This window comes from Salvelinus alpinus, chromosome 6 (genome assembly GCF_045679555.1).
Source record: "Salvelinus alpinus chromosome 6, SLU_Salpinus.1, whole genome shotgun sequence".
In the NCBI taxonomy this organism is placed as follows: Eukaryota; Metazoa; Chordata; class Actinopteri; order Salmoniformes; family Salmonidae; genus Salvelinus; species Salvelinus alpinus.
This window is the reverse complement of record NC_092091.1, coordinates 35,709,295-35,734,503: the sequence shown is the minus strand read 5'-3', so window position 1 is coordinate 35,734,503 and position 25,209 is coordinate 35,709,295. Positions and strand designations below refer to the sequence as shown.

General features: G+C 42.9%; 1 protein-coding gene across 7 annotated transcripts in view; it reads left to right on the top strand.

The window, feature by feature from the left end:
• Window positions 1-25,209, top strand: part of LOC139578630 (ecotropic viral integration site 5 protein homolog) — a 97,371-nt gene that overhangs the window by 45,859 nt on the left and 26,303 nt on the right. For 6 of the 7 annotated variants that reach the window (XM_071406487.1, XM_071406488.1, XM_071406493.1 and 3 more), the window contains 15 exons: window positions 4,578-4,799; window positions 5,997-6,071; window positions 6,532-6,657; window positions 7,562-7,705; window positions 8,052-8,141; window positions 8,450-8,547; window positions 8,746-8,806; window positions 9,028-9,081; window positions 10,640-10,672; window positions 11,147-11,293; window positions 14,252-14,383; window positions 17,439-17,579; window positions 17,732-17,890; window positions 20,121-20,267; window positions 20,889-20,984. In XM_071406487.1, coding sequence (XP_071262588.1) covers window positions 4,578-4,799; window positions 5,997-6,071; window positions 6,532-6,657; window positions 7,562-7,705; window positions 8,052-8,141; window positions 8,450-8,547; window positions 8,746-8,806; window positions 9,028-9,081; window positions 10,640-10,672; window positions 11,147-11,293; window positions 14,252-14,383; window positions 17,439-17,579; window positions 17,732-17,890; window positions 20,121-20,267; window positions 20,889-20,984 — 1,725 coding nt within the window. The remainder of the gene's footprint in view (window positions 1-4,577; window positions 4,800-5,996; window positions 6,072-6,531; window positions 6,658-7,561; window positions 7,706-8,051; window positions 8,142-8,449; window positions 8,548-8,745; window positions 8,807-9,027; window positions 9,082-10,639; window positions 10,673-11,146; window positions 11,294-14,251; window positions 14,384-17,438; window positions 17,580-17,731; window positions 17,891-20,120; window positions 20,268-20,888; window positions 20,985-25,209) is intronic. The other variant, XM_071406494.1, reaches the window with a different exon arrangement.

Sequence of the window (25,209 nt, the reverse complement as noted above, 5' to 3'; positions counted from 1 at the left end):
CTTGTGGAGAACACTGGCTATAGGACAGTGCATTTGGAAAGTATTCAGACCCCTCGACTTTTTCCACATTTTGTTATGTTACAACCTTATTCAAAATGATTAAATCGTTTTTTTCCTCATCAATCTACACACAATACCCCATAATGACAAAGCAGAAACAGGTTTTTAGAAATGTTTGCATATTAATTAAAAATAATAAACATGAATCACATTTACATTAGTATTCAAACCCTTTACTCAGTACTTTTTTGAAGCACCTTTTGGCAGCGATTACTGTTTGGCCACTCTACCGTAAAGGCCTGATTTGGTGGAGTGCTGCAGAGATGGTTGTCCTTCTGGAATGTTCTCCCATCTCCACAGAGGAACTCTGGAGCTCTGTCAGAGTGACCATTGGGTTCTTGGCCACCTCCCTGACCAAGGCCCTTCTCCCCCAATTGCTCAGTTTGGCCGGGCGGCCAGCTCTAGGAAGAGTCTTGGTGGTTCCAAACTTCTTCCATTTAAGAATGATGGAGGCCACTGTGTTCTTGGGGACCTTCAATGCTGCAGAAATGTTTGTGCCTCGACACAATCCTGTCCCAAAGCTCTACGGACAATTCCTTCTACCTCATGGCTTGGTTTTTGCTTTGACATGCACTGTCAACTGTGGGACCTTATATAGACAGGTGTGTGCCTTTCCAAATCATGTCCAATCAATTGAATTTACCACAGGTGGACTCCAATCAAGTTGTAGAAATATTTAAAGATGATCAATGGAAACAGGATGCACCTGAGCTCAAATACTAATCTCATAGCAAAGGGTCTGAATACTTATGTAAATAAGGTATTTCTGTTTTTAAATTTGAATACAAAAAAAACATTTCGAAACCTGTTTTCGCTTGTCATTATGGGCTATTGTGTGTAGATTGAGGAAAAACTTAACAAAATCTGGAAAGAGGGAAGGGGTATGAATACTTTCTGAATGCACTGTATCTGTCATATGGGGCTAGCGTAGAAGTGGTAGAGAATCCTCATCAGTCATAACTGGGCCTTACCTACATGACTTTGGTATATTACAATTCCCAGAGAAGAGGCCTAAGCTACAACACCTCCATGTGACCAGAGGTGTTGTAAGACAGCATCTAACTCATATTAATCATCACATTGGGGCGGCAGGTAGCCTCGTGGTTAGAGCGTTGGACTAGTAACCAAAAGGTTGCAAGATCGAATCCCCAAGCTGACAAGGTAAAAATCTGTCGTTCTGCCCCTGAACAAGGCAGTTAACCCACTGTTCCTAGGTCGTCATTGAAAATAAGAATTTGTTCTTAACTGACTTGCCTAGTTAAATAAAGGTAAAAAAAAGTGATTAAACAAAGAGATTGCTCAATTGACATTGCTATCTCCTCTGTTGACCAAGTTGAGTGTTTTCACTGCAAGGCAGGAGGAAAACTGAGCATACTACTTTTCTGTTGTATTAACAGAACTGATATTCTCAATTTGTGACCGACCACCTCTTTTCTGTCTTATCTTGCAAAATTTGAAATTGTGTTTTACATTGGATAAAAGTACAAAATGGCATCGTTTACTGCAGTTGAGGAACAATGGGAAAGTAATTCTGGTTTCAAAGTTGATAAACTTGTAACCCCACTTTTGAGAGAATTTCACGTGAATGTGTTGATACACCTACTGCAGAACTGATCTTTGCCTACACCCATTCAGCATTGTTCACACCCTCTTAATCCTTAGCCCCACCCATCTCTTTAAGGATTCACGTGAGGCCATGCGCTAAACGGAGCGAGTAAGGTAGTGTAGTTCACATGTTCACGAAATACAATAGATGGTCGTAATCACACCCAGACACACCTGATTAACTTGATGGGTCATGTAATCATCTGGTGAAGTGGAGTCTTTTGTTTAGTTGTTTTGTTTAGACATGTAGCTAGCTTGCTAAACAATTAACCATAATCCCAACCCATACAGTACTAGATATACAAACAGATTGTCATAGCTAGCCACCATGCATGAAATGCTCTAGTATGAATCTACAGATAGCTAAAGCTAACCAACCAGGTTTAATGTTAGCTAGCTAGCTAACATTAGGCTATAACTAGCAATGCAAATGGATTTCTGAGAGAGAAATAATATTACCACAGATAACACACGTAACGTTAGCTAGCTAGCTAAACAGTACGCTTTAATCTGCTGCAATGAAAATACTTTCTGCTAAATTCAGGGCAGCGGTGTTGTTAAGACCAGTAGCAACACTTTTGCAGTTCTCCATTGCTACTATATTTTTCAAAAAAGCTTCGGTAGCAAGGATTATCTACACATACAGAGCAGCTCATGTTATAGACTGAAGCGTGGCTTCATTCCGAACTCACCGACGTGGCAGATCAATCTGAACTCATCTCTCTGCATGTCCTGCCCATCCATTATCTCAGCCAATCATGGCTAGCGGGAAGGTTCCTGTCTTTTTCTGTGGCTAAGCCAACAAGGCTCGTAATTTAACAATTATATTCGTATTTTCAGATGGCATACAAGTTTGTTATTAAGACACATGAAAGTTAACATGTTCCAGAAAGCATTACATTTTTTAAATCAAATGCCTCTCCTGGGAAGCACTTGCGACATGCACCTAGCTTCCTGAAGTGAGTCTCATTTAACCTAGTAGCGATGTATTCAATGCATCTTATTACCTCTGGTCCTGTTTTCCAAGAGTGCTCCAGATAATGACACAAATGGTACCCTATGCCCTACGTAGTGCACTACTTTTGACCAGACCTCTATGGGCTGTGGTCAAAAGTAGTGCACTAGGTAGGGAGTAGGGTGCCATTTGGGACGCACTGCTGAGTGAACACCAACCGGAGTCAGAGGAGCTTGCACCGTAATGTGGTGACAGGTTGAGCAATGGGTGGAAGTAGTTTTCCAGACGTATTAACAGCTGTATGCATTATTCATGAGTTTCCTCTTGCATCTGTGTGTGAGAATCATCCAGTGGAGGGTTGGTGGGGGTGTGTCAGGGTTCCGTTAGGAAAATGTGGTGCCTTTTAAATTTACTGGACATTTGAGAAATGTACTGGCCCCATATGCATTGGGTGCGCAACCTGATTAGGGCGTCCAGCCACGGTGCTCAGAATGACAGAAATCACATTTAGAATATGGTAATTCATATTAACAGAACATTCAAGTCGAGGATGCAACGATGTGCAGTCTTTCTTACCGAATTCTGATGTGCACTTTGAAGCTGTTGGAATAACTGCCCACATTTCCTTTTCCTCAGTCAATCTACTATCCCCCGCAGTAGAAAAGTTTACATCATCTATTGGTCAGCTTGTTGAGAAATTGTCTATTCCAAACAGACTCCGGGACAGTTGTGGGAGGATTGATCTCAAATTCATAAGGGGAGATCTAATATGCAACAACTAGCATGGGTTACTAATATGACTAAGATTGTGCCTTTGGCTACAAGACAATGAAAGAGTTTATATAAAATAATTCCCTCCACAGATACGGTCTAGATTTTGGCTAGGCTGCTTTGAAGCAAGGTAAGACGTGCCTCATATTATGAAGTAAAACGTTCAGGTTTCAAACCATTAAGTATCTTTTTTCAAAATGCATACTGCCTCCAGCTCATTGCAAAGTGGTGTGTGATGCGCTGATAAAGCCTGCATTCCGTTGCCTATGCATTTGCTGTTTGATATGCTGTAGCAACAGCTCTCGTGGTGCTTGACAGATATTCCACTCAATGAATAGGCTAAAAAGCATTATTTTCGCAATGGGACTTTTTCTTCTTCTCCCAGACAATTGGCCGAAAAGCAGGCAATTACCAGCTAATGGAAACCCTGGAGTGTGTGTGTATGTGTAATGCAGTGGTGGGATAGGGAGATGGAACGCAGAGATGGAATGAATGAGCTGAGAGCCACAAAGTAGGCTACATCTTTTCCTTCTAGGAACGTACAGTAGGCTTACTGTAAGAGTCTATTGTTTCCATTACAAGGCTGGGACTGTCCAGGATGACCTCAGAGAAAGGGAGAGAGATCCCATGACCACACACACACACACACACACACTCTAAGAAGCAACACATGCCAGTGTTCCCTGTCTGCATAGGAAAGGTCCTAATCGAGTCACATCAGCAGTAATTTGCAAGAACAACATTTCACTCTGCACAAGGCCTTGCTGACTAGATTATATTTAGTGGTGGGAAGTTGTATTATGATGACTGAGACTGACTGGGGTACATGCTGTGCTGGGGAGAAAAACACATTGGAGCATAGCAGCACACAGAGAGACAAATTATTTAGTTTGTTCTGAACACCGTCATAAGAAGTCTCATTCTATGTGGATACCAGTATATTACTTTGTATATAAAAACATGAAGAAAACAAGGCCTACATGTTTTCCTTTGAAAGGCTGTTCTCATGTTACGTTAATGATTAGAAAAAGTCTGCAAAAACATTTATATATTTTGAAAGCGATCTATTGACAAGGTCGGATAAACTGCAAACCACACTTTGGTTTAGTTACTGCCACCAATTGGTAATATTAGCACTTTCGTACCAAAGCCAATACTGATTATATTTTTCATCTCCCCCCAACAGGATCTGGTCAGAAAAGGGATCCCCCACCACTTCCGGGCGATAGTATGGCAGTTGCTATGCAATGCCCAGAACATGCCTATCAAAGACCAGTACTCTGAGCTGCTGAAGATGACATCACCCTGCGAGAAGCTGATTCGCCGGGACATTGCCCGGACCTACCCTGAGCACGAGTTCTTTAAGGAGGACAGCTTGGGACAGGAAGTACTCTTCAATGTCATGAAGGTGAATGCTTTATAGGTTTGCAAAGAAAATAAAAAATCTAGAATCAAGGAGTAAGCTACGAGGGAATCCTCTAACCTGGAACTCTTCAACTGGGATAAAAAAAGAATTTGGAGAAAGTTATTGGAATTCTGCAACCCTTACGCGCAACAGATTGCTTTACAGTGTGGTCTGGAATTGGTTTAGCGGTTAGCTCCTGTGCCTTCAGCACTTAGACACTGACTATACCAAACAATACAAACTCCTTTCTAATATTGAGTTGTACTCCACCCACCTACCTTGTTGCCCTCAGACCTGCCTCAATTCATCGGGGGCAGGAACTTCCACAGGGATGCTGGCCCATGTTGACTCCAATGCTTCCCACAGTTGTCAAGTTGGCTGGATATCCTTTAGGTGGTGGACCATTGTTGATACACACAGGAAACTGTTGAGCCTTAAAAAAACAATAAACTGCAGCGTTGCAGTTCTTGACACAAACACCCCCCACCCTAATTGTCTCAAGCCTTAAAAATCCTTATTTAACCTGTCTCCTCCCCTTCATCTACACTGATTTGAAGTGGATTTAACACATGACATCAATAATGGATCACAGCGTTCACCTGATCACGGAGAGAGCATATGTTTTGTATACTCAGTGTATAATTCTAGCTGGAATGAATCCTGGACCATCTTTCGACAAATCTTTCCTGTCTGTCTCCAACTATCTGTCCTATCAGCCCGGTCCCATATACATTTATGCTCTTGGCAGGATAGCACCGACAGACTGGCAATCAGCCGACTGTCCTGTCAATAGAAGACGAAGAAGAATGCGTTAGAGCACAGCTTTTTTTCTTCTCATGAGCCAGAGCCAGAATTGTTCTAGAAAAGCTGTTTCTCAACCCAATAGAGTAGTAATTCATTAGGTTTTAATGGGAGCCAGTAGCCCTGCTTCGTGCTGAATTGCTTGAACACAGGGCAGAAAGTGTTGAGTCCACAGTTACACCTTGACCCTGGAAAACCTTAGCTGGGACAGTTTCTCATAGGCCCAGACTTGCATGCCAAGTGGCACTATATTCCTCTATAAAGTGCACTACTTTTGGTCAAAAGGAGTGCTCCATGTAGGGAATAGGGTGCCATTTGGGATGCAGCCCCAGAGTGCTTAGCTCTCCTCATGACCATGGCTGAAGACTGATCCGAGGTCACTTCCTGTTGTTGTTGCAGGCCTACTCTCTGGTGGACCGGGAGGTCGGTTATTGTCAGGGAAGTGCTTTCATCGTCGGACTGCTGCTCATGCAGGTAATAATGGGACTAGGACACACACACGATGTGTTATGGTCACATGTAACCTTCCACTACACACATCGATAGACTCATTATATTGACCAGAGTACATTTTCTTGAGAACTGTGTACTAAGAGTTGTGTGTTTTTCATGACCACTGGTAAATTGTGTGGTGGTGATTAACTTGTATTATAATATGTCTGATTTTGTATTGTGTGAAGTTTGTGTTTTATGTATATGAGGAAGACATTTTTTTATTAAAGGTTTAATTAAGTTGTGAGATTAAGCCTTGTCCCGTACTGAAAAACATTGTCAATGAAAAATCTCCATTGAAGGTATATTTTAGTCTGGGACTTGGCTTAAACTCTCTCTCTCTCTGTGTTTGTGTGGTCTAGATGGTGTATGAGGAGGTCTTTTGTTGAAGGTTAAAGGAAACTGTTTGTTGATCTTTGTTTGGTGGTGTCCCCCTCGCCAGATGCCTGAGGAGGAGGCGTTCTGTGTGTTCGTGAAGCTGATGCAGGACTACAGACTGAGAGAACTGTTCAAACCCAGTATGGCTGAGCTGGGACTCTGCATGTACCAGTTTGAGTTTATGATCCAGGTAAGACCTGATTTGGGTTCGATACATGAATGAATGGCAAACCTTTTTACAGAGCAATATTGACGTACAGCAGCACTCTCCAAGACTCCTTACATTCTGACTAGACCGGACGCGGGCGTGCTTCCGCGTGCGCCATCGAGCGCATGTTGATTTTGCCCATCCACACCAGACACGATCAGGACACGCAGGTTGAAATATCAAAACAAACTCTGAACCAACTATATTAATTTGGGGACAGGTCGAAAAGCATTAAACATTCATGGCAATTTAGTTAGCTAGCTTGCTGTTGCTAGCTAATTTGTCCTGGGATATAAACATTGGGTTGTTATTTTACCTGAAATGCACAGGTCCTCTACTCCGACAATTAATCCACAGATAAAAGGGTAAACCAAGTTAGTTTCTAGTCATCTCTCCTCCTTCAGTCTTCTTCTTTGGACTTTATTATTGTGATTGGCAACCAACTTTAAGGTGTATCACCACCACCAACTGGACTGGAGTGTGGACCTCTTCATCTTTCAATCACCCACGTGCGGATATGCTCCTAAAAACCAATGAGGAGATGGGAGAGGCGGGACTTGCAGCGTGTCAAGCGTCACAAATAGAACCTAGTTTTATTTTAGCGCCTGACTACGCAGACACTCATTGAGACGCGAGCAGCTCGGATGCAATGATTGAACAACATGTATGTGTACATTTATTTTGCAACGCTCGCACAGGTAACGCATGCAGCACGGTCAGCATGTCAGAACAAATTATATAGTAATCATTTAGCAGACGTTCTTATCCAGAGCGACTTACAATTAGTCAATGTGTCATGATAACGTGACATCTTTATTCAAGATCATGTTTTATTCTATTTATATCTCCCCCTATCTCCGACCCACCGTTTCACCCCCTCCTTTAGGAACTTCTCCCAGACCTCCATATCCACTTCCAGGCCCAAAGTTTCCACACCTCTATGTACGCCTCCTCCTGGTTCCTCACCATCTTCCTCACCTCCTTCCCTCTCCCTGTTGCTACCAGGATCTTTGACATCTTCATGTTAGAGGTGAGTCCAGTTAAAGGTGCAATCCCCGTCGCCCAACTGTATGCCAAAATTGGTGGCAGGGCTGCCATTTTGCTGATAAACTAAACCCAGATTGCCGCTTTTAAAGAACGTCTGATTTACTCATGTTTGACAATCTACGTCTAGTCAAGTGAGTCCAGAATAGTTTTTATTACAGCCAACACAAGGGTCTGTGAGCAAATGCAAGCAATTGGCGCCCACTGGTGGCCTTGGCATAAAGGACACATTGGAATATCTTATGGACTAAACTTCAATTTCACCTTGGTAACGCAGTGTTCTGTGCGGTACTAGATAATGGAATGTTATGATAATGGAATGCTTGTCTCAGGGTCTGGAGATAGTGTTCCGTGTGGGGCTGGCCATCCTACAATTGAACCAGGCAGAACTCATACAGCTGGACATGGAGGGAATGTTACAGGTATGACTGAGCAGCCATAACCATTATAATTACAACCCTGTCGGAGTTAATGCACACAATTATGCATTCAATTCAAACTTTTTTCATCCCAGAGGGGCAATTATTGCCTGCAGGCACAAGATACATAGTCTGTTCCCAGATCTGTTTCTTCTGTTTGTGACAATGGCCGTAGGCATTGGCAAGATGGCACAAACTGATCTGGAACCAGGCTATAGGATACAGATTGAAAGACAATAAACATACACTTGAAGTTTCTTTGTCTGTCTCGTACTCACCCAATCGTTACGTCTCGCCCTGCTCTGCTGTAGCACTTTCAGAGGGTCATCCCCCACCAGCTGGAAAGTGGACCAGACAAGGTCATCCTCGCTGCTTATAACGTCAAGTACAACGCCAAGAAGATGAAGAAGTGAGTACTACGCTTCTGCTCGCTCCTTGGACTCTAGGCCTGGTTACTGTAAAAGCACATCTGTGACTGCAGATGTAATTGATGTGTTCCTTGAGCTGTTATGGCAACGGTAGTTACAGTGTGATGGAGATGGGTGCTTGCTGCAAGTACACGTGTTGCAAGTGCGCTGTATTGATGCCGTATGACCCCTGTTTTCAGGTTAGAAAAGGAATACACTACAATCAAAACTAAGGAGATGGAGGAGCAGGTGGAGATTAAGGTGAGTGGTGGAGCAGTAGGCTATGTGTTTAGTTTGAAACATGTTTTAAACTTACCAGGATATCAGTCAAGGCAGTAGTATTTTTCACATCAGTACGGGTCAATTTGATCACTATTAGCAGTTGATCACTATAACCGCACTCCATAAGCTGAGTTCACTGTACTTAAAACCCCAGGTATGTATGATCTTTTTTATTTGTGTTCTGTGTCCTTGTGTTGCAGAGGTTGCGCACAGAGAACAGACTGCTGAAACAGAGGATAGACACACTGGAGAAAGTGAGTGAAACGAAGGAGGTGGAGGAGGGTGGTAAACAGGTTGAACCATGGCTCTCCTTGCCATCCTATGTCATGACACCAGTCATAATAATAATACGCCATATTATACCAGTGAACCTTTTTGTCAGGGCCATTCACACAACAAGACCATAACCCCCTACCATACATTAACCCATCAAGTGCTTGTTCATGCATCATGTGTCTGTCATTGTTCACTAAAGACTCGTGGGTCTTGTTGTTACTAACTGGCCTGTGCTGCGGTTGGGCTGTCTGTCCATTTTACAAGACAACACTAGAATTCTCTCTCACTGACAGTGTATATCTTATTGGGTGAAAGGATCCTAGTTGGCTTTGGAATGCAAGTCTTACGTTGAGATGCATGTCTCAGTCTTGAGATCCACGCTCAGGACCAGGTAAGATTAAGACCACTTTATTGGTCGATTGCACACTAGGTCCAACCGAAATTTGACTTCTGCTTTTAACTCAACCCCGCCGAATGACACATGCGTACACGTGCAGGTTTTTGGAGAGGTGCGGGATGGCTGCCACACTGGAAACCCGGGGAGCTGTTGTTGTGGAGTGTTAAGTGCCTTGCCCGAGGGCACAATGGCAGGCAATGGCATCTAGGATTTGATACCAGCAACCCTCTGGTTGCCAGCTCACTTCACATCAGACCCTCTGAGACTATAGCTGGCTGTGGAGCTCTAAAAGGCTACATTCAGTGATGGCTGTTGACTCCTGGGATGATGCAGAGCAGCACTGCATGCCAGAGTGCACGGCTGCCATTGTTGTGCATGTTGTTGGGATCTTCCGGTATGTTTGTCTGAGCACAAAGATACAGGCACTGCCAGGCCTGGTCATAGTACCAGGACACCGTGCATGAGGCCTGGGCAGAGGACTGCCTGAGTATCTGTCCCAAACAACCAGGCTCTGTCTAGAGGCATAACCACTCACTTACTCATATCACAGTATCGCTTCAAATCCAGTCAAAGGCTGCAACTTCTCATACCCGAAATATTAACTGGAATTGCTCAAAAGCTTCTAAAGTGTAACCATGCGGCACTTAAGAACCTAAAAAGGCATGGCTACATCCTAAAAATAAATGCTGCTTATAGCGAACTTCTTAGTCTTATTTTTCTCTTGGCCCTGTTTAGCCCTCGCCTTCTGCTTTGCCTGTGTGAAACTCATCACCTTGTTGTCTGTCACCTTCACCACCTAATTCTCACTGTCACCACTTTACCACCACAACCTTTTCACTACACCTCAAGACCATGTTCCTTTTCTACCTCCCATACTTGTAAAATAACTTGGACACTATGGCGCAATTGCTAACTTCTCCCGTTGACATCAATGCATGGCTAAGTGAAAATTTGACTTATGTGGAAGTTAGGATTCACATTGTAATTGGTTGCCAAAACGACGGAGGAAGGAAAATGAACATTGAGTTTCCCTTTATAAAAACCAAATCAAGTGCTTGTCTGTTTTTTTTCTGTTATAACTGTGTTCTTTGGTCTTTCGTTCTGTGCTTCTCTCTCTTGTGGATATTTCTGTTTTGTAGGAAAGTGCTTCCTTGGCAGATAGATTGATCCAGGTATAAACTTCATTTTCTCCTCCACTATCCCCCCTCATCCCTCTTACATTGCACTTTCCCATCTCAAATGTCTGTATCTCGATGTAGTGTTGCATGCTAATGATTTGACCTTTAAATGATAGCACAATAAATGTCCAAATTATTTTTTTAAATAAATTAATGTAAAATAAGGACATGGAAATCAGATCGCTTTGGTGAAATCTAGGATTCAAGAAGTGCATGTAATCACCCATAACAGCATGCCTAAGTATCTTGAACCATGCCAAAAGAAAATGCTTAGAGCTATCAATTCGAGTCCACCAAAGAGACTCAATCTTAAACTTTTGCAGAGAGAAAAAACAGCATGCGTTTTAAAATTAAAACCCCCGCAATCCTGCTTTATTTATATCATCTTTGATATGCCCACCCCTTCCGTTCATCCCACCCTCGTGGTGCTCCCTGCTCACCCCAACGTCGGTTGGTAATGTCCTAAAGGGACAAGTGACACACGCCCAGGAGGCAGAGGAGACCTACCTGGTCGTGCGGGAGCTGGCCACGGTCAGGCAGCAGAGCGAAGAGGCCACAGCTCAACTGGAGCTGGCACAGAGCACCATCAGGGAGCTCCAGCAGAGACCACTATTGGTAAGGAGTAACACAGTGCTCATGTTCCTGTATGGCTCAGTTGATTTAGTCTGGCGATGACAATTCCAGGGATCACATTCACATACTACAAATGTATGCACTTACTGTACCGGAAGGCGCTTTGGATTAAAGCTCCTGCTAAGTGGCACATATTACAGTGCCACCTCTGGGAGGGATGATCATCAGCCCAGGCCTGGTCAACCCTCCATCCATCAGGCTCGGATCAGTGATCTGGTCTCCATGTCTGACTCAGGCACAGGATATTGAGATTGTTGAAATGTCTCCTGATGTGGTGCAACTATTTTGGCTTGTTGGTGTTCACTATTTAATGATTTCGTATAAAGCCCTAGGTCAGATAGTCATGAGATTGAATAAGATGCAGCTTTTGTTTTAACACTGGATGCATGGGCAGTGACTGAATACAGAGTTTCTTCTGTCCACATTTCATGTCTTGAGAACTAGCCATGTATACAGTGCCTTTGGAAAGTATTCAGACCCCTTGACTTGTTCCACATTTTGTGAGGTTACATCCTTATTCTAAAATTGATGGAATGTTTTTTTTTCAGCAATCTGCACACAATACCCCATAATGACATAGCAAAAACAGGAGTTTCTCCCATTCTTTTCTGCAGATCCTCTCAAACTCTGTCAGATTGGATGAGGAGCGTTGCTGCACAGCTATTTTCAGGTCTTTCCAGAGATGTTCTATCGGGTTCAAGTCCGGGCTCTGGCTGGGCCACTCAAGGACATTCAGAGACTTGTCCCGAAGGTACTCCTGCGTTGTCTTGGCTGTGTGCTTAGTGTCGTTGTCCTGTTGGATGGTGAACCTTCACCCCAGTCCTGAGGCCTTGAGCGCTCTGGAGCAGGTTTTCATCAAGGATCTCTCTGTACTTTGTGCCGTTCATCTTTCCCTCGATCCTGACTAGTCTCCCAGTCCCTGCCGCTGAAAAACATCCCCACAGCATGATGCTGCCCCCACCATGCTTCACCGTAGGGATGGTGCCAGGTGTCCACCAGACGTGATGCTTGGCATTCAGGCCAGAGTTCAATCTTGGTTTCATCAGACCAGAGAATATTGTTTCTCAACCATAAAGGCCTGGTTGGTGGAGTGCTGCAGAGATGGCTGTCCTTCTGGAAGGTTCTCCCATCTCCACAGAGGAACTCTGGAGCTCTGTCAGAGTTACTATCAGCTTCTTGGTCACTTCCCTGACCAAGGCCCTTCTTCCCCGATTGCTCAGTTTGGCCGGGCGGCCAGCTCTAGGAAGAGTCTTGGTGGTTCCAAACTTCTTCCATTTAAGAATGATGGAGGCCTCTGGGTTCTTGGGGACCTTCAATGCTGCAGAAATGTTTTGGTACCTTTCCCCAGATCTGTGCCTCAACACAATTCTGCCTCTGAGCTCTACGGACAATTCCTTCGACCTCATGACTTGTTTTTTCTCTGACTTACACTGTCAACTGTGGGACCTTATATAGACAGGTGTGTACCTTTCCAAATCATGTCCAATCAATTGAATTTGTGATTATTGTGATGTTGCTATTGTAAATGTTTGTAGGCCTATGTAGCCAAATAATTTTTCAAGTGTTCTACTCCGCTAGCCAGCACCTCGCCTAAATTGGTGTGTGTTTCTTTCGCCTCTAGATCAATTAATTTAATTTACCACAGGTGGATTCCAAGTTGTAGAAACATCTCAAAGACGCACCTGAGCTCAATTTCGAATCTCTTAGCAAAGGGTCTGAATATTTATGTAAATGTTTTTTATTTGTAATACATTTGCAAAAATGTCTAAACCTGTTTTCGCTTTGTCATTATGGGGTATTGTATGTAGATTGCTGTTGTATGTAGATCATTTTTGTTTTTTAATCCATTTTAGAAAAAGGCTGTAACGAAATGTGGAATAAGTCAAGGTGTCTGAATACTTTCCGAAGGCACTGTATGTATATCCTGTGTTGGCAATGTTTACTTTTCACACTTAATCAAAATATTTACGCTGCTTAGCAACAAATTCGCAGTCAGTGAATGTGACAGTGGAGATGGATTCTCGCCACCTCTTCACTGCAGACCACAAACTCTCTCTCTTCTTACTCTATACAGAATGATCCTGTTTCAATGCATTACTTCAAATTGGGGCATGCTGTTTGCGCAGTGCAACCACCTTTTGCAGTCATTAGCATACTCCTGGAAAGGATTCATGAATTTATAAGGAGCTGCTGTGGGTGTATGTAATGTGGAGTCAGAGCTGTGTGTGTGGTACCCCAGTGGGACCCTATCTTGGTGCTAAACAGACCCTTTAATATTGATGAGCTGATTTAGTGAAACGCGTTGTGATGTCTGCACTGCGGTGTTTTACATAATGTGCTCTCTTGCTCTGACAATGAGCTGCTATACCCATTAAACATTTATAATGATTTGGGAGAGTGAGGCTAATTTGCTGTCCTCTGTGGAAATCAAGGATGAAATTGAGAATATGTTTTTGAAAGTGAGGCGCTATACTGCTTGGTGTATTTGAGGGGTTGTTAGTGGTGTGCAATTTAATAAGTTAGATAGCTACTTCTAAGTTCCAGCACAATAACAATGCATTTCTCATGTTGATTGCTCAAATGTTATATTTTTTTTTTTTACAGTACTATGTTCATATATACAAATATATTAAATGAAAAGATATAACATTTATATTGTTTAGAAACAATGTGTGTATTGTAATTTGATTTTAAGTAGGTCATTTGAATATCCAGTGTTATTTCGAGATTCTAACGCATTCCTACTCAGACTAACCTAAAGGACACTACTGGCCAGTTTCCCGGAGACCGATAAAGCCTAGTCCTGGACTATAATGCACCATAAATGGAGATTCTCCATTGACTAATTTTAAGTCTGGGGAAACAATTTCAAAAGGTGTATCAAATAATATTTCTTCCTCACTCTCTCCTGGTCCTCCCTCTCCTTTCTCCCTACTGTAGAAGGGCATCCCCTGCTACACAGAGGAGTCTATCCTGCAGCTGGAGAGAGAGCTGGTTCAGGCCAGGCTAAAGGAGGCAGAGTCCCAGTGTGCCCTCAAAGAGATGCAAGACAAGATCCTGGACATAGAGAAGGTGTGTTACCTGGCTCAGACTGTCTCATGAATTCACTCACTGTCACAGTGCTGCCTAGTCCAACTCCTCTGTCAGGCATTCCACCTGGAATAGGTAAACATTGTGGGATATTGCGGATAGAAATGTCATGACTAGAGCTGATGTGATTCCGTTTCTGTATGTAGAGACTAGAGGCATGTTTGTTCTACATTAGGGATGCAAATTTCATAAAATGATGCTGCCGACTAACTGACCCCCATTAACCAGTTAACAACAGGTTACATTTGTTTTGTAAAATGATGTGACCAACAGAAAATAATATGCATGCCTACAAGGAACTGGGACGATACCAGTATTGCAATACTCATTAGTATCATGGCAAAGACATAAAATGCGCAGCGGATTTAACTTTGAGGAAAACAGCCCTAATGTTGGAAACAAACGACGTCTTCATCCAGAGTCACATTTATTTAGGGGTCTATTCAATCCACATTGTGGAAATTCATCATTACGGTATGAGTGATTGAACTTTGTAATTTAAAATTGTTTTACAATACAAAACATACAAACACACACAAACATCCACACCCATATCTCCAGCACCCGCATCACTCTCCGCCACATGACCTCAAACTGCACCATTTTGTTTCTGACCGTTGCCCACGCACTTTCAACATTTAGATAATAAAGCATTTGGCCTTTCCATTGTGTTAACGATGGAGGATAGGTTGATTTATTTATTTATTTTCCAGTTAAGTATACGTTTTTCAAGATTGACAGAAAAGTATTGTCCAACCCATCGAGTGTCTGACTGCACCCTCAGTGAGAATTGTGTCTCTTGTGTAATACATGTGAAAGTAAGGCGGTGTGGTCCGGTACGCCGTTCCGTCCATAAGAAGCCGTGTGGGTACGCCGTTCCGTTAAAACATGAGCCTATCACGCCGTTCCGGTAAAACATGAGCCTATCACAATAATGAAAACAAAATGTCTAAAACGGTTGGCTATTACACCATTATTTATCGCTCGCATATGAGGCATGAAAAATGAGCGAATGGACTTGAAAACATGCGGTAGGTGTTTAGCCTACGTTCTAAAATGTGATGTGGTTCAACAAGAACATTGACATTTGACCGAGGCGACGACAGCTGTGAAGGCATTAATTCTGATCTAATGAAAATCGGCAAATGTCATGACACTTTTGGGGGTTTTTTTTGTAAAAGATGTCTCCTTCCATTCACCACTGTTTGGAGGCAGGAAATAAGTTGCGAGTGGATGAACGTGCGCGGGTAGCCTAGTAAAGTAGCCCTTTTGAAGTGATTGACAATTAGATTAAAACATCATGACTGGTTGTGTTTATGCCACGATAAAAGGTCATACATTTTAAAAGTTAAATGACAAATCTTTATGACCCACAGATATGCTATTGAGTTAATAGGAATTCTAAATATAATTCTATAATTAGGCCCCACGGCTGGCCTGCCCATTAGGCAGGATTAGAAAGCTGCCTAGAGCGGCAGTTCGACGAGGGCGCCATTTTCTGAGCTAAAGATGCACCTCCAACAACACATAACACCTTACATTATTCTGCCTCAAAACAATAACTTTCCCAGTGGCATGAGGGCTATTTAAGTGAGCGCTGATGCTGCCCCATGATAAGTAGTGCCCACTTGGCCAAAGGCAGGGGCTCAAAATATTTAGCTTGTCCATGCCCAGCGTGCCTTGCCAGGGTGATGTTGGAGAGACTAACGCTCCCTAAAATGTGTTTAATATAGACTAAATGATGTAGCCTACGTGTGTTGTTTTTTGTAGCTCAAAGACTGGAGACCAAATGTATTACAATGTCACAGGACACTTTTTCAATCATGAACTTATTAATGAGGAGAGCGTGCAGGAGAAAGTAAACTAAAAAGGCAAGTGGGCGGCATAATGAAACAGAGGTGGACAGCAAATGGTTCCCAATTCATTTCAACAACATTCCTTCATTTTAATTCGACTTCACTAACAACGAGGGCTTTGTTGGAGCCTATTTCTTCCTATTCAATAAAATAAGAGTTAGGCCTACCTGTTTGACAGAAACAATCATGCTATCCATAGATTTGTCATTAATCCAAATCCTCCAATACTGGCACCATGCACTCCTTAAATACGCTACATGACCAAAGGTATGTGGACACCTGCTCGTCAAACATCTCATTCCAAAATCATGGCATTAATATGAAGTTGGTCCCCCCTTTGCTTCTATAACAGCCTCCACTCTTCTGGGAAGGCATCCACTAGATGTTGGAACATTGCTGCGGCCGGGGACTTGCTTCCCTTTAGCCACAACATCATCTGTGAGGTCTGTCACTGATGTTGGGCGATTAGACCAACACCTTCCATTGGGGACAATGGAAGGTGTTGTACAAAACCGATCACTCACACTCCCAGTTGCCTGGGAATAAGTTGAGTTATCGGTTTTAGAGGCTTAATATTCACCCCCTATGCGTCCTATCGGTACATGCATGCGCCTCTCCTGCCAGCGTGATTGAAATTTAAAGTCTTTGTTCCCGCTTTAGTAGAGACTGCATTCACAGTGAACGCTGCTTATGTCGACATAATTGGAAATTACTTTGATATTTTTTTATCGCGAATCGAAAGTTTCTGTTTCGCGTTTTTATTTTTGCCATGGAAAAAATATTGCGATACTGGTATCGCCACAGCCCTACAAGGAACATTGTTTTTTGGGGACTTTCATTCAAACATGCAACAATAGCCACGAAGCAATATTATGTAACATGCAACTACTGTAATGAAGCAGCCAATGTGAAGGGCCAAAATGCAATTAGCGGAAAACACTGTTCTAAAACACTGTTCTAAAAAGCGCACCTGGTGCAAGTGATTTCATGTGACGGAGATGAAAATCTGAATAGAATCTACATAATATTTTTCTATCTGTAAATTCCACAACATTGTGCCCTGCTGAACACATCCCTGGTATTTTACTGTCCCTATCCAGCATACTCCACACCCTGAATTTGGGTCTTCTCAGTCATTGTTTTGGTTGTGACTGTTTGTATGTTTCTGTCTCTCTCCTCAGAGGAACACGTCTCTGCCAGATGACACCAACGTAGTGCGGTTGCAGGAGGAGCTGATAGCAGTGAAGCTGAGAGAGGCTGAGGCTGTGACTGGGCAGAAGGAGCTCAGACAACAGGTCAGAGACCTGGAGGAGCACTGGCAGGTAAGGAACAGCTAAATATAGTATAATATAGTATAAATTTATATGAGGGAAGCTTAGGCTGTGACTGGACTGAAGGAGCTCAGTTGGTAAGAGTCGTGTGTAGAGTCCGATCATCTTTGGTTGATTGCGTGCGTCTCCACCTGCTCTTACAGCGTCACCTGGCGCGTACGGCGGGCCGCTGGAAGGACAGCCCTAAGAAGAATGCTATGTCTGAGCTGCAGGACGAGCTAATGAGTGTCAGACTACGGGAGGCTGAGGCCCAGGCAGAGCTCAGAGAGTCACGACAGAGGATGATGGAGCTGGAGACACAGGTCAGAGAGCACACACACAGCTAAGCCTTTGTAGAAATATTAGTAGTCTACCCGTATCTTGACATGCATGTGTGTGCCCTGTTTACATGTATATCCGTCTATCACACCTACACTGACACACTTTGCGCGCACACACACAAACACCCACACAGTGCATTCGGAAAGTATTCCAACCCCTTGACTTTTTACACATTATATTAGATTACATCCTTATTCTAATATTGATTAAATTGTTTTTTTCTTATCAATCTGCACACAAAACCCCATAATGACAAAAGAGGGTTTTAGACATTTTTGCAAATGTATAAATAAATAAATGATATCATATTTACATAAGTATTCAAACCCTTTACTCAGTACTTTGTTGAAGCACCTTTGGCGGTGACTACAGCCTCAAGTCTTCTTGGGTGTAACGAAACAAGCTTGGCACACCTGTATCTGGGGAGGTTCTCCCATTCTTCTCTGCACAGCTATTTTCCGGTCTCTCCAGGGATATTCGATTGGGTTCAAGTCCGGGCTCTGGCTGAGACACTCAAGGACTTTGAGACTTGTCCCGAAGCCACTCCTGCGTTGTCTTGGCTGTGTGCTTAGGGTTATTGTGTTGGAAGGTGAACCTTCGCCCCAGTCTGAGGTCCTGAGTGCTCTGGAGCAGGTTTTCATCAAGGATCTCTCTGTACTTTGTTCCATTCATCTTTCCCTGCCGCTAAAACAGCATGATGCTGCCACCACCGTGCTTCACAGTAGGGATGGTGCCAGGTTTCCCCAGACGTGAAGCTTGGCATTCAGGCCAAAGAGTTCAATCTTGGTTTCATCAGACCAGAGAATCTTGTTTTTCGTGGTCTGAGAGTCCTTTAGGTGCCTTTTTAAAACTCTCATGTTGTTTTTACTGAGGAGTGGCTTCCATCTGGCCACTCTACCATAAAGGCCTGATTGGTGGAGTGCTGCAGATATGGTTATTGTTCTGGAAGGTTCTCCCATCTCAACAGAGGAGCTCTGGAGCTCTGTTAGAGTGACAATCGGGTTCTTTGTCACCTCCCTGACCAAGGCCCTTGCTCAGTTTGGCCGGGCGGCCAACTCTAGGAAGAGTCTTGGTGGTTCCAAACTACTTCCATTTAAGAATGATGGAGGCCACTGTGTTCTTGGGGACCTTCAATGCTGCAGAAATGTTTTGGTACCCTTCACTAGATCTGTGCCTCGACACAATTCTGTCTCGGAGCTCTACGGACAATTCCTTCAACCTCATGGCTTGGTTTTTGCTCTGACATGCACTGTCAACTGTGGGAACTTCTATAGACTGGTACTGACATGTCTAATCAATTGAATGTACCCTAGGTGGACTCCAATCAAGTAGTAGAAACATCTCAAGGATGATCAATAGAAACAGGATGCACCTGAGCTCAATTTCGAGTCTCATAGCAAAGGGTCTGAATACTTATGTAAATAAGGTATTTCTGTGTAGTTTCTTTTATACCGTTGCAACAATTTCATAAAACCTGTTTTCGCTTTGTCATTATGGGGTGTTTGTGTGTAGATTGAGGAACATGTTTTATTTAATCAATTTTAGAATAAGACTGTAACCTAATACAATGTGGAAAAAGTCAAGGGGTCCGAATACTTTCCGAATGCACTGTACATACACTCACCCACCACTAATGCTACTGCCATACTGTTATTATTATTGTTACTTTTATTTATCCTGCTACCAGTCAATTTCTCCTAATCCCTGCCTGCATGTACATATCTACCTCAATACTCCAGTGTCCCTGCACATTGTAAATGTGGTATTGGCACTGACCCTGTATATAACTTCCTTTCTTATTTCTGTTTTATTAGTCATACTTGTTTATATTGAATACTGCACTATTGGGTAGTGCTTGCAAGTTAAGCGTTTCACTGTACTTGTTCATGTGACAAACAAAACTTGAATTTGAGGGTATTCAAATGGCCCCTTTTATTGCATTATCAAATCGCTAGGGGGCAGCAGAAGTACATATTTTTAACTTTCAAAGTGTCCGTAGCTCCAGATGTACTGGTGTAAGGCGGTAATGTATTCCAAGTTGAAAAGGGCAGACATTTTAAGTTACTACTTTCAATTGTAGTAGGCGAATAATGATTCAAGATATAGAAATTGTTTAAAATGGGTGGCTTCTTGTGATATAGCAGCGGGGTTGTGTAGTGCATAAACTGCCCCCTCCCAAAATGTACCTTCCATATCCATCCCCGCCTGCAGAACCAGATCCATGGCAACCAGCTGCGTCGGGCGGAGCAGGAGGGCCGGGGCTTTCAGGAGCGTGTGACTGTGCTGACCGCCCAGAACAAGAGCCTGTACGTTCAGCTGCAGGAGATCAAACGCAAACAGGCGGAGATTGAGTGCAAGGTAAGAAAGTTTGCTGTTGGGATGACTAGAACTGGCTGGTGAGGTGGCTTTTTCCATTGATACCCTATTCACACTACTGAGCCGAACAGAGCTGAGCCAACTGAACTGTGCTGGGCTGGTTATGCTGCATAATGCATCCACCGTAGAATCTGAAACCATGCCAGAAAGGACAATGTGAATATTTCTCAATCACTGGTTTGATAAGTTGTCAAAAATCATTATTTTGTCTGATCTGTTGCCTCCTGTTAAGATCAGGTCTTCAGGTTCTGAGCAGGGAAGCAGTTTGTTTTGCTTTTGACTTTTTGACATCTTCAGATAACATTTCTGTGCTGGTGAAGGTGTTAAGTGTGTGTGTGTGTGTGTGTGTTAAACTGCCCTCTGCAGCTCAGCAACACCCCTTTTCTCAGGAACCATACTAAACTGTAATAAATAAAATGCTTCCCAGGGGCAATGGCTCTTAACATGTCTTTGGTAACACTAGAAAGATTACTTCAGCAGAGGTAATAGGCTAACTGACATAAATGCAATAGGCTATCTTTTCTACAATGAAGTCTACAATGCGAGTTAACATTTCACGTTCGGTGACACTCTGGCCTGACAGTGTTTATTTCTTTGTTTCAGAACAAGGAGGAGGTGATGGCGGTGAGGCTGAGAGAGGCTGACAACATTGCTGCTATGGCCGAGCTGCAGCAACAAATCTCTGAACTGGAGATACAGGTACAGTACTTTACCCCGGCCCCTCTCCCGAGTCACACTAGCCTGGCTAGTCATTTTAGCCTAGTCATGGACTAAAGAGAACTTTTAATCTCTATTGAAAGTACTTCATAGCAAGTTTATTATAGTAAACAAAAACTGAAACGAAAACTAATTATGGGAAAAAAACAATATAGTAAACTGAAATAAAATTATTAACAAACCTGTTTGAAAAACTAAAACTATCCTGAAAATATTATCTTTGACCCCAAAACTAACTAAAATAAAATACAAACCATCATGAATTATGTTCATTCAACTTCTGTGGTTTTCAAGCTTTATTGGGGGATTTTCAAGCTTCTCAATCTGGCGGGTAAATGCGGCCAAGAGATGGCGATGTTTCAAAAAGGCTTTGTTTGTGCATCACGAGCTATCACTAGCCGAATGGAGGGGGGGGGGCTAAGTAGCTAATTTGATTCTTCTTACATGGACTAGTGAAGTTAAAAACCATTGGGTTGGTGTAAACATGTGCGAGAATTCCATTCCACTATATTTTTTTGCACCAGTCTCGACACTTCCTTTTAAAGGGGGGTAACTTCCTGATTTGGCCTCGGTTTAATTTCTCCTCATTAGGAAATGCGACTGAGAACGAGATTTGGGTTTTGGAGGCATGCTTTGATGTTGGTGTGTGTTTGTTTGAATGTGGGAAGCGTTTTGTACTTTCACTCTGCCAAAACAGTACACAGTTAGTCACTCACCCTTCTCGATAACTTGAAACATTCTAACCAGGTCTTGTGTCTGGAAGTAGCCTAGACTAGCCAGCAAGCTAGCCAACTTCTTTCGTATATTAGCTTCAGCCGGCGGTGGCAAAATTGGTTTGACTTTGGATAGCCTATCTGTGGGGCTAGTTAGGGACCGTCAATAAATTACACAATGTAAATGGGACTCATTTTTTTATTTAACTTTTATTTAACTAGACAAGAACAAATTCTTATTTACAGTGACTGCCTACCAAGAGGCAACAGGCCTCCTGTGGGGACAGGGGCTGGGATAAAAAATAAATATGTGGGACAAAACACGCATCACTACAAAAAGAGATCTAAGACAACACATGGTAGCAACACATGACAGCAACACAACATGGTAGGAGCACAAACAACGTTGTTAGGCACAGACAACAGCACGAGGGGCAAAACGGTCGAGGCCACAATGCATCACGTGAAGCAGCCGCAAGTGTCAGTGAGTCCATGATTGAATCTTTGAACGTAGAGATGGAGATAAAACTGTCCAGTTGTTTTTTGCAGCTCATTCCAGTCACTAGCTGCAGTGTACTGAAAAGAGGAGCGACTTAGGAATGTGTGTGCTTTGGGGACCTTTAACTGAATGTGACTGGCAGAACGGGTGTTGTATGTGAAGGATGAGGGCTGCAGTAGGTATCTCAGATAGGGGGGAGTGAGGCCTAAGAGGGTTTTATAAATAAGCGTCAACAAGTGGGTCTTAAGCCGGGAATACGGAGATGGCCAGTTCACAGAAGAGTCTATAGAGTGCGGGGATGTGACCTATAAGGAGCATTGGTGGCAAATCTGATGGTCGAATGGTAAAGAACATCTAGCCGCTCGAGAACACCCTTACCTGCAGATATATCAATTACGTCTCTGTAATCTAGCATGGGTAGGATAATCTTCTGAATCAGTGTTAGTTTAGAAGCTGGGGTAAAAGAGGAGCTATTACGATAGAGGAAACCAAGTCTAGATTTAACCTTAGCCTGCAGCCTGGATATGTGCTGACGCATCAAGAAATCCAGTCAATTGATTGACAAGTTTTTCCTAACACTTTTGATTAACAGGACAGGTTAGAAATTGGCCTATAACAGTTTGGACCAGCTTGTGCTCCCCCTTTAAATAACGGACGCACCGTGGCTGTCTTTCCAGAGAGGACGGGCTCTGCGATGATGGGGTCTGTAACCTTAAAGAAGAAAGGATCTAAACCATCCGACCCAGTTGTTTCTTTTAGGGTCAAGTTTATTAAGGAGCTCCTTTAGCACCTCAGACTCAGTGATTGCCTGCAGGGAGAAGATTTGTAGCGGAGCAGGGGGAAAAGAGGGAGGAGCATCAGGGCTAATTGCATTAGAAGGGCTGGGATAGGATGTGTTGGATGGGCAAGGAGGCGTGGCTGAGTCCAATTAGGAATACTGACTTAATGAAGTGGTGATTTAAAGAGATCAGTCATACGCTCCTTGTCAGTAACAACCACATCATCAACACTAAGGGACATGGGCATCTGTTAGGTGGAAGGTTTATTCTGCAGGTCTTTCACCATTTTCCAGAACTTCTTGGGGGTAGACCCACAGAGAGAACTGCTCCTAAAAGTAACTAACTTTGGCCTTCCAGATAGCCTAAGTGCACTTATTTCTAATTTGCCTGAACGACAGCCTGAGAATTTGTGTGCCGAGCCTTTTGCCAAATGGGGTTCTTGAGGTGTAGTAACTCTGCCAGATTACAGTCGAACCTGGGGCTGTTTTTTTTATTCTAATTTTCTTTATGGGGGTGCGCTTGTTAACAATACCACTGAAAATATCAAAAAAGAAGGTCCAAGCATCTTCGAACAGAGAGAATCAAGCTGATTCTATACCAATTTACAGAGGCCTGATCAATAAAGTTTTTCAGCAATCATCTATGGCAAATCAGTACAGGTTGTTTAACTGATCTACCATTACGAACACAAGCTGTAAAACTGTGATCACTAAGATCATTACAGAAAACACCAGACTGGTACCTATCAAGAGTATTTGTGAGGATAACATCAAGGAGAGTAGCCTTTTCTGGGTGTTTGGAGTCATACCTTGTGGGATTGGTAATAATCTGAGATTTAGGTAGTCCCGTTGTTTTAAGACTTGGTGTGGTGGTTTAAGCATGTCCCAGATTAGGTCACCTATTAGGACAAATTCAGACTTAATGTAAGGGGCCAGAAGAGAGCTTAGGGCAGGTAGGTTACAGGCAACAGAGATATTTGAAAGCTTAATGCTTAAAACCACCTAATCAAATTGTTTGAGCACTGAAGGTGATCCTTGGTAAAGATTGCCACTCCACCACCTTTGGAAGATCCGTCTTGCCGAAAAAGGTTATAACCAGAAAGGTTAACATCAGTGTTCAGAACACTCTTTCTCAGTAATGACCAACACATCTGGGTTGGACCTGTGATCCCACACCTTTAATTGATAAATTGTAGGTAATAAGCTTCTAGTGTTAATGTGCAGAAAACCCAGGCTTTTACGAGAGCAGAAATCAGTGAAGCGGAAATCATCAGAGCACAAGTCATAATTGGGGCAAGCAACAGTAGACGTGACAGGGTGTACATGCACATTGCCGGATATTGTCAGCAGTAATACAATCAGGGCACGGCGGAGGACAGGGAGAGCTTTGTAGTGTTGCTTTTTTTGGCATTTGAATGTGTATCATATGGCAACAAGATCATATTGTACAGCAGTTTCATCAGGTAACATGAATACAAAGCTAGGAGAAGCTTGGGAGAAGCTTTTGTCGGGAGGCTGAGTAGGAGGAGAGGCGTTCAAACTTACCAGACAGGCGCGTTGTTGAGCAGATAACCAGACAGGCGCGTTGTTGAGCAGATAAAACGTCCGAAATGAAAAAGCTGAACGGGGAAAAAATGTCAGGCGACAAAACCAAGAAGCTGGTAAAAATGCTAAATTCCAAAGCCATATCAAACAGCGAAAAAGTAAACGCTGCATATGTACCAGCAGCATCCTTAGCCAGCAGCCATTTTACAGCAAACAGGAACATGCTAAACTGTGAGGATTATGTGGAGTCATTTCCGTCTCGTTACACACTTTTTAGTTGTCTCATTAAATGCTTTCAATATTTGTATATGAATTTCAACAATTTAAAGTTAGTTTTTTAAGTTGTTGAAATGTGGTGGAGCTACTGACGTTTTTAAAATATTGTCCCATATGCGTTGTGTTATTTACTGATGGTCCCTAACAAGCCCCATAGGGATATCGAATGTCAAACCAAATTGAGACCATGGGCATTACGATCGGGTTGCATGCAAATGCGGTCCAAATTGATTATTACTTATTACCAGCTGTGGGCAGAATTGAACCCAACATATCAAGGACATATCATTTTTTCCCCTAAATATCTCGCAAATCTCTGTTTTGGACGAGACTATGTACACTTTTGTCTACTTTACACTAGAAATTACACTAGAATAAATGTTTCTGACTCATTGA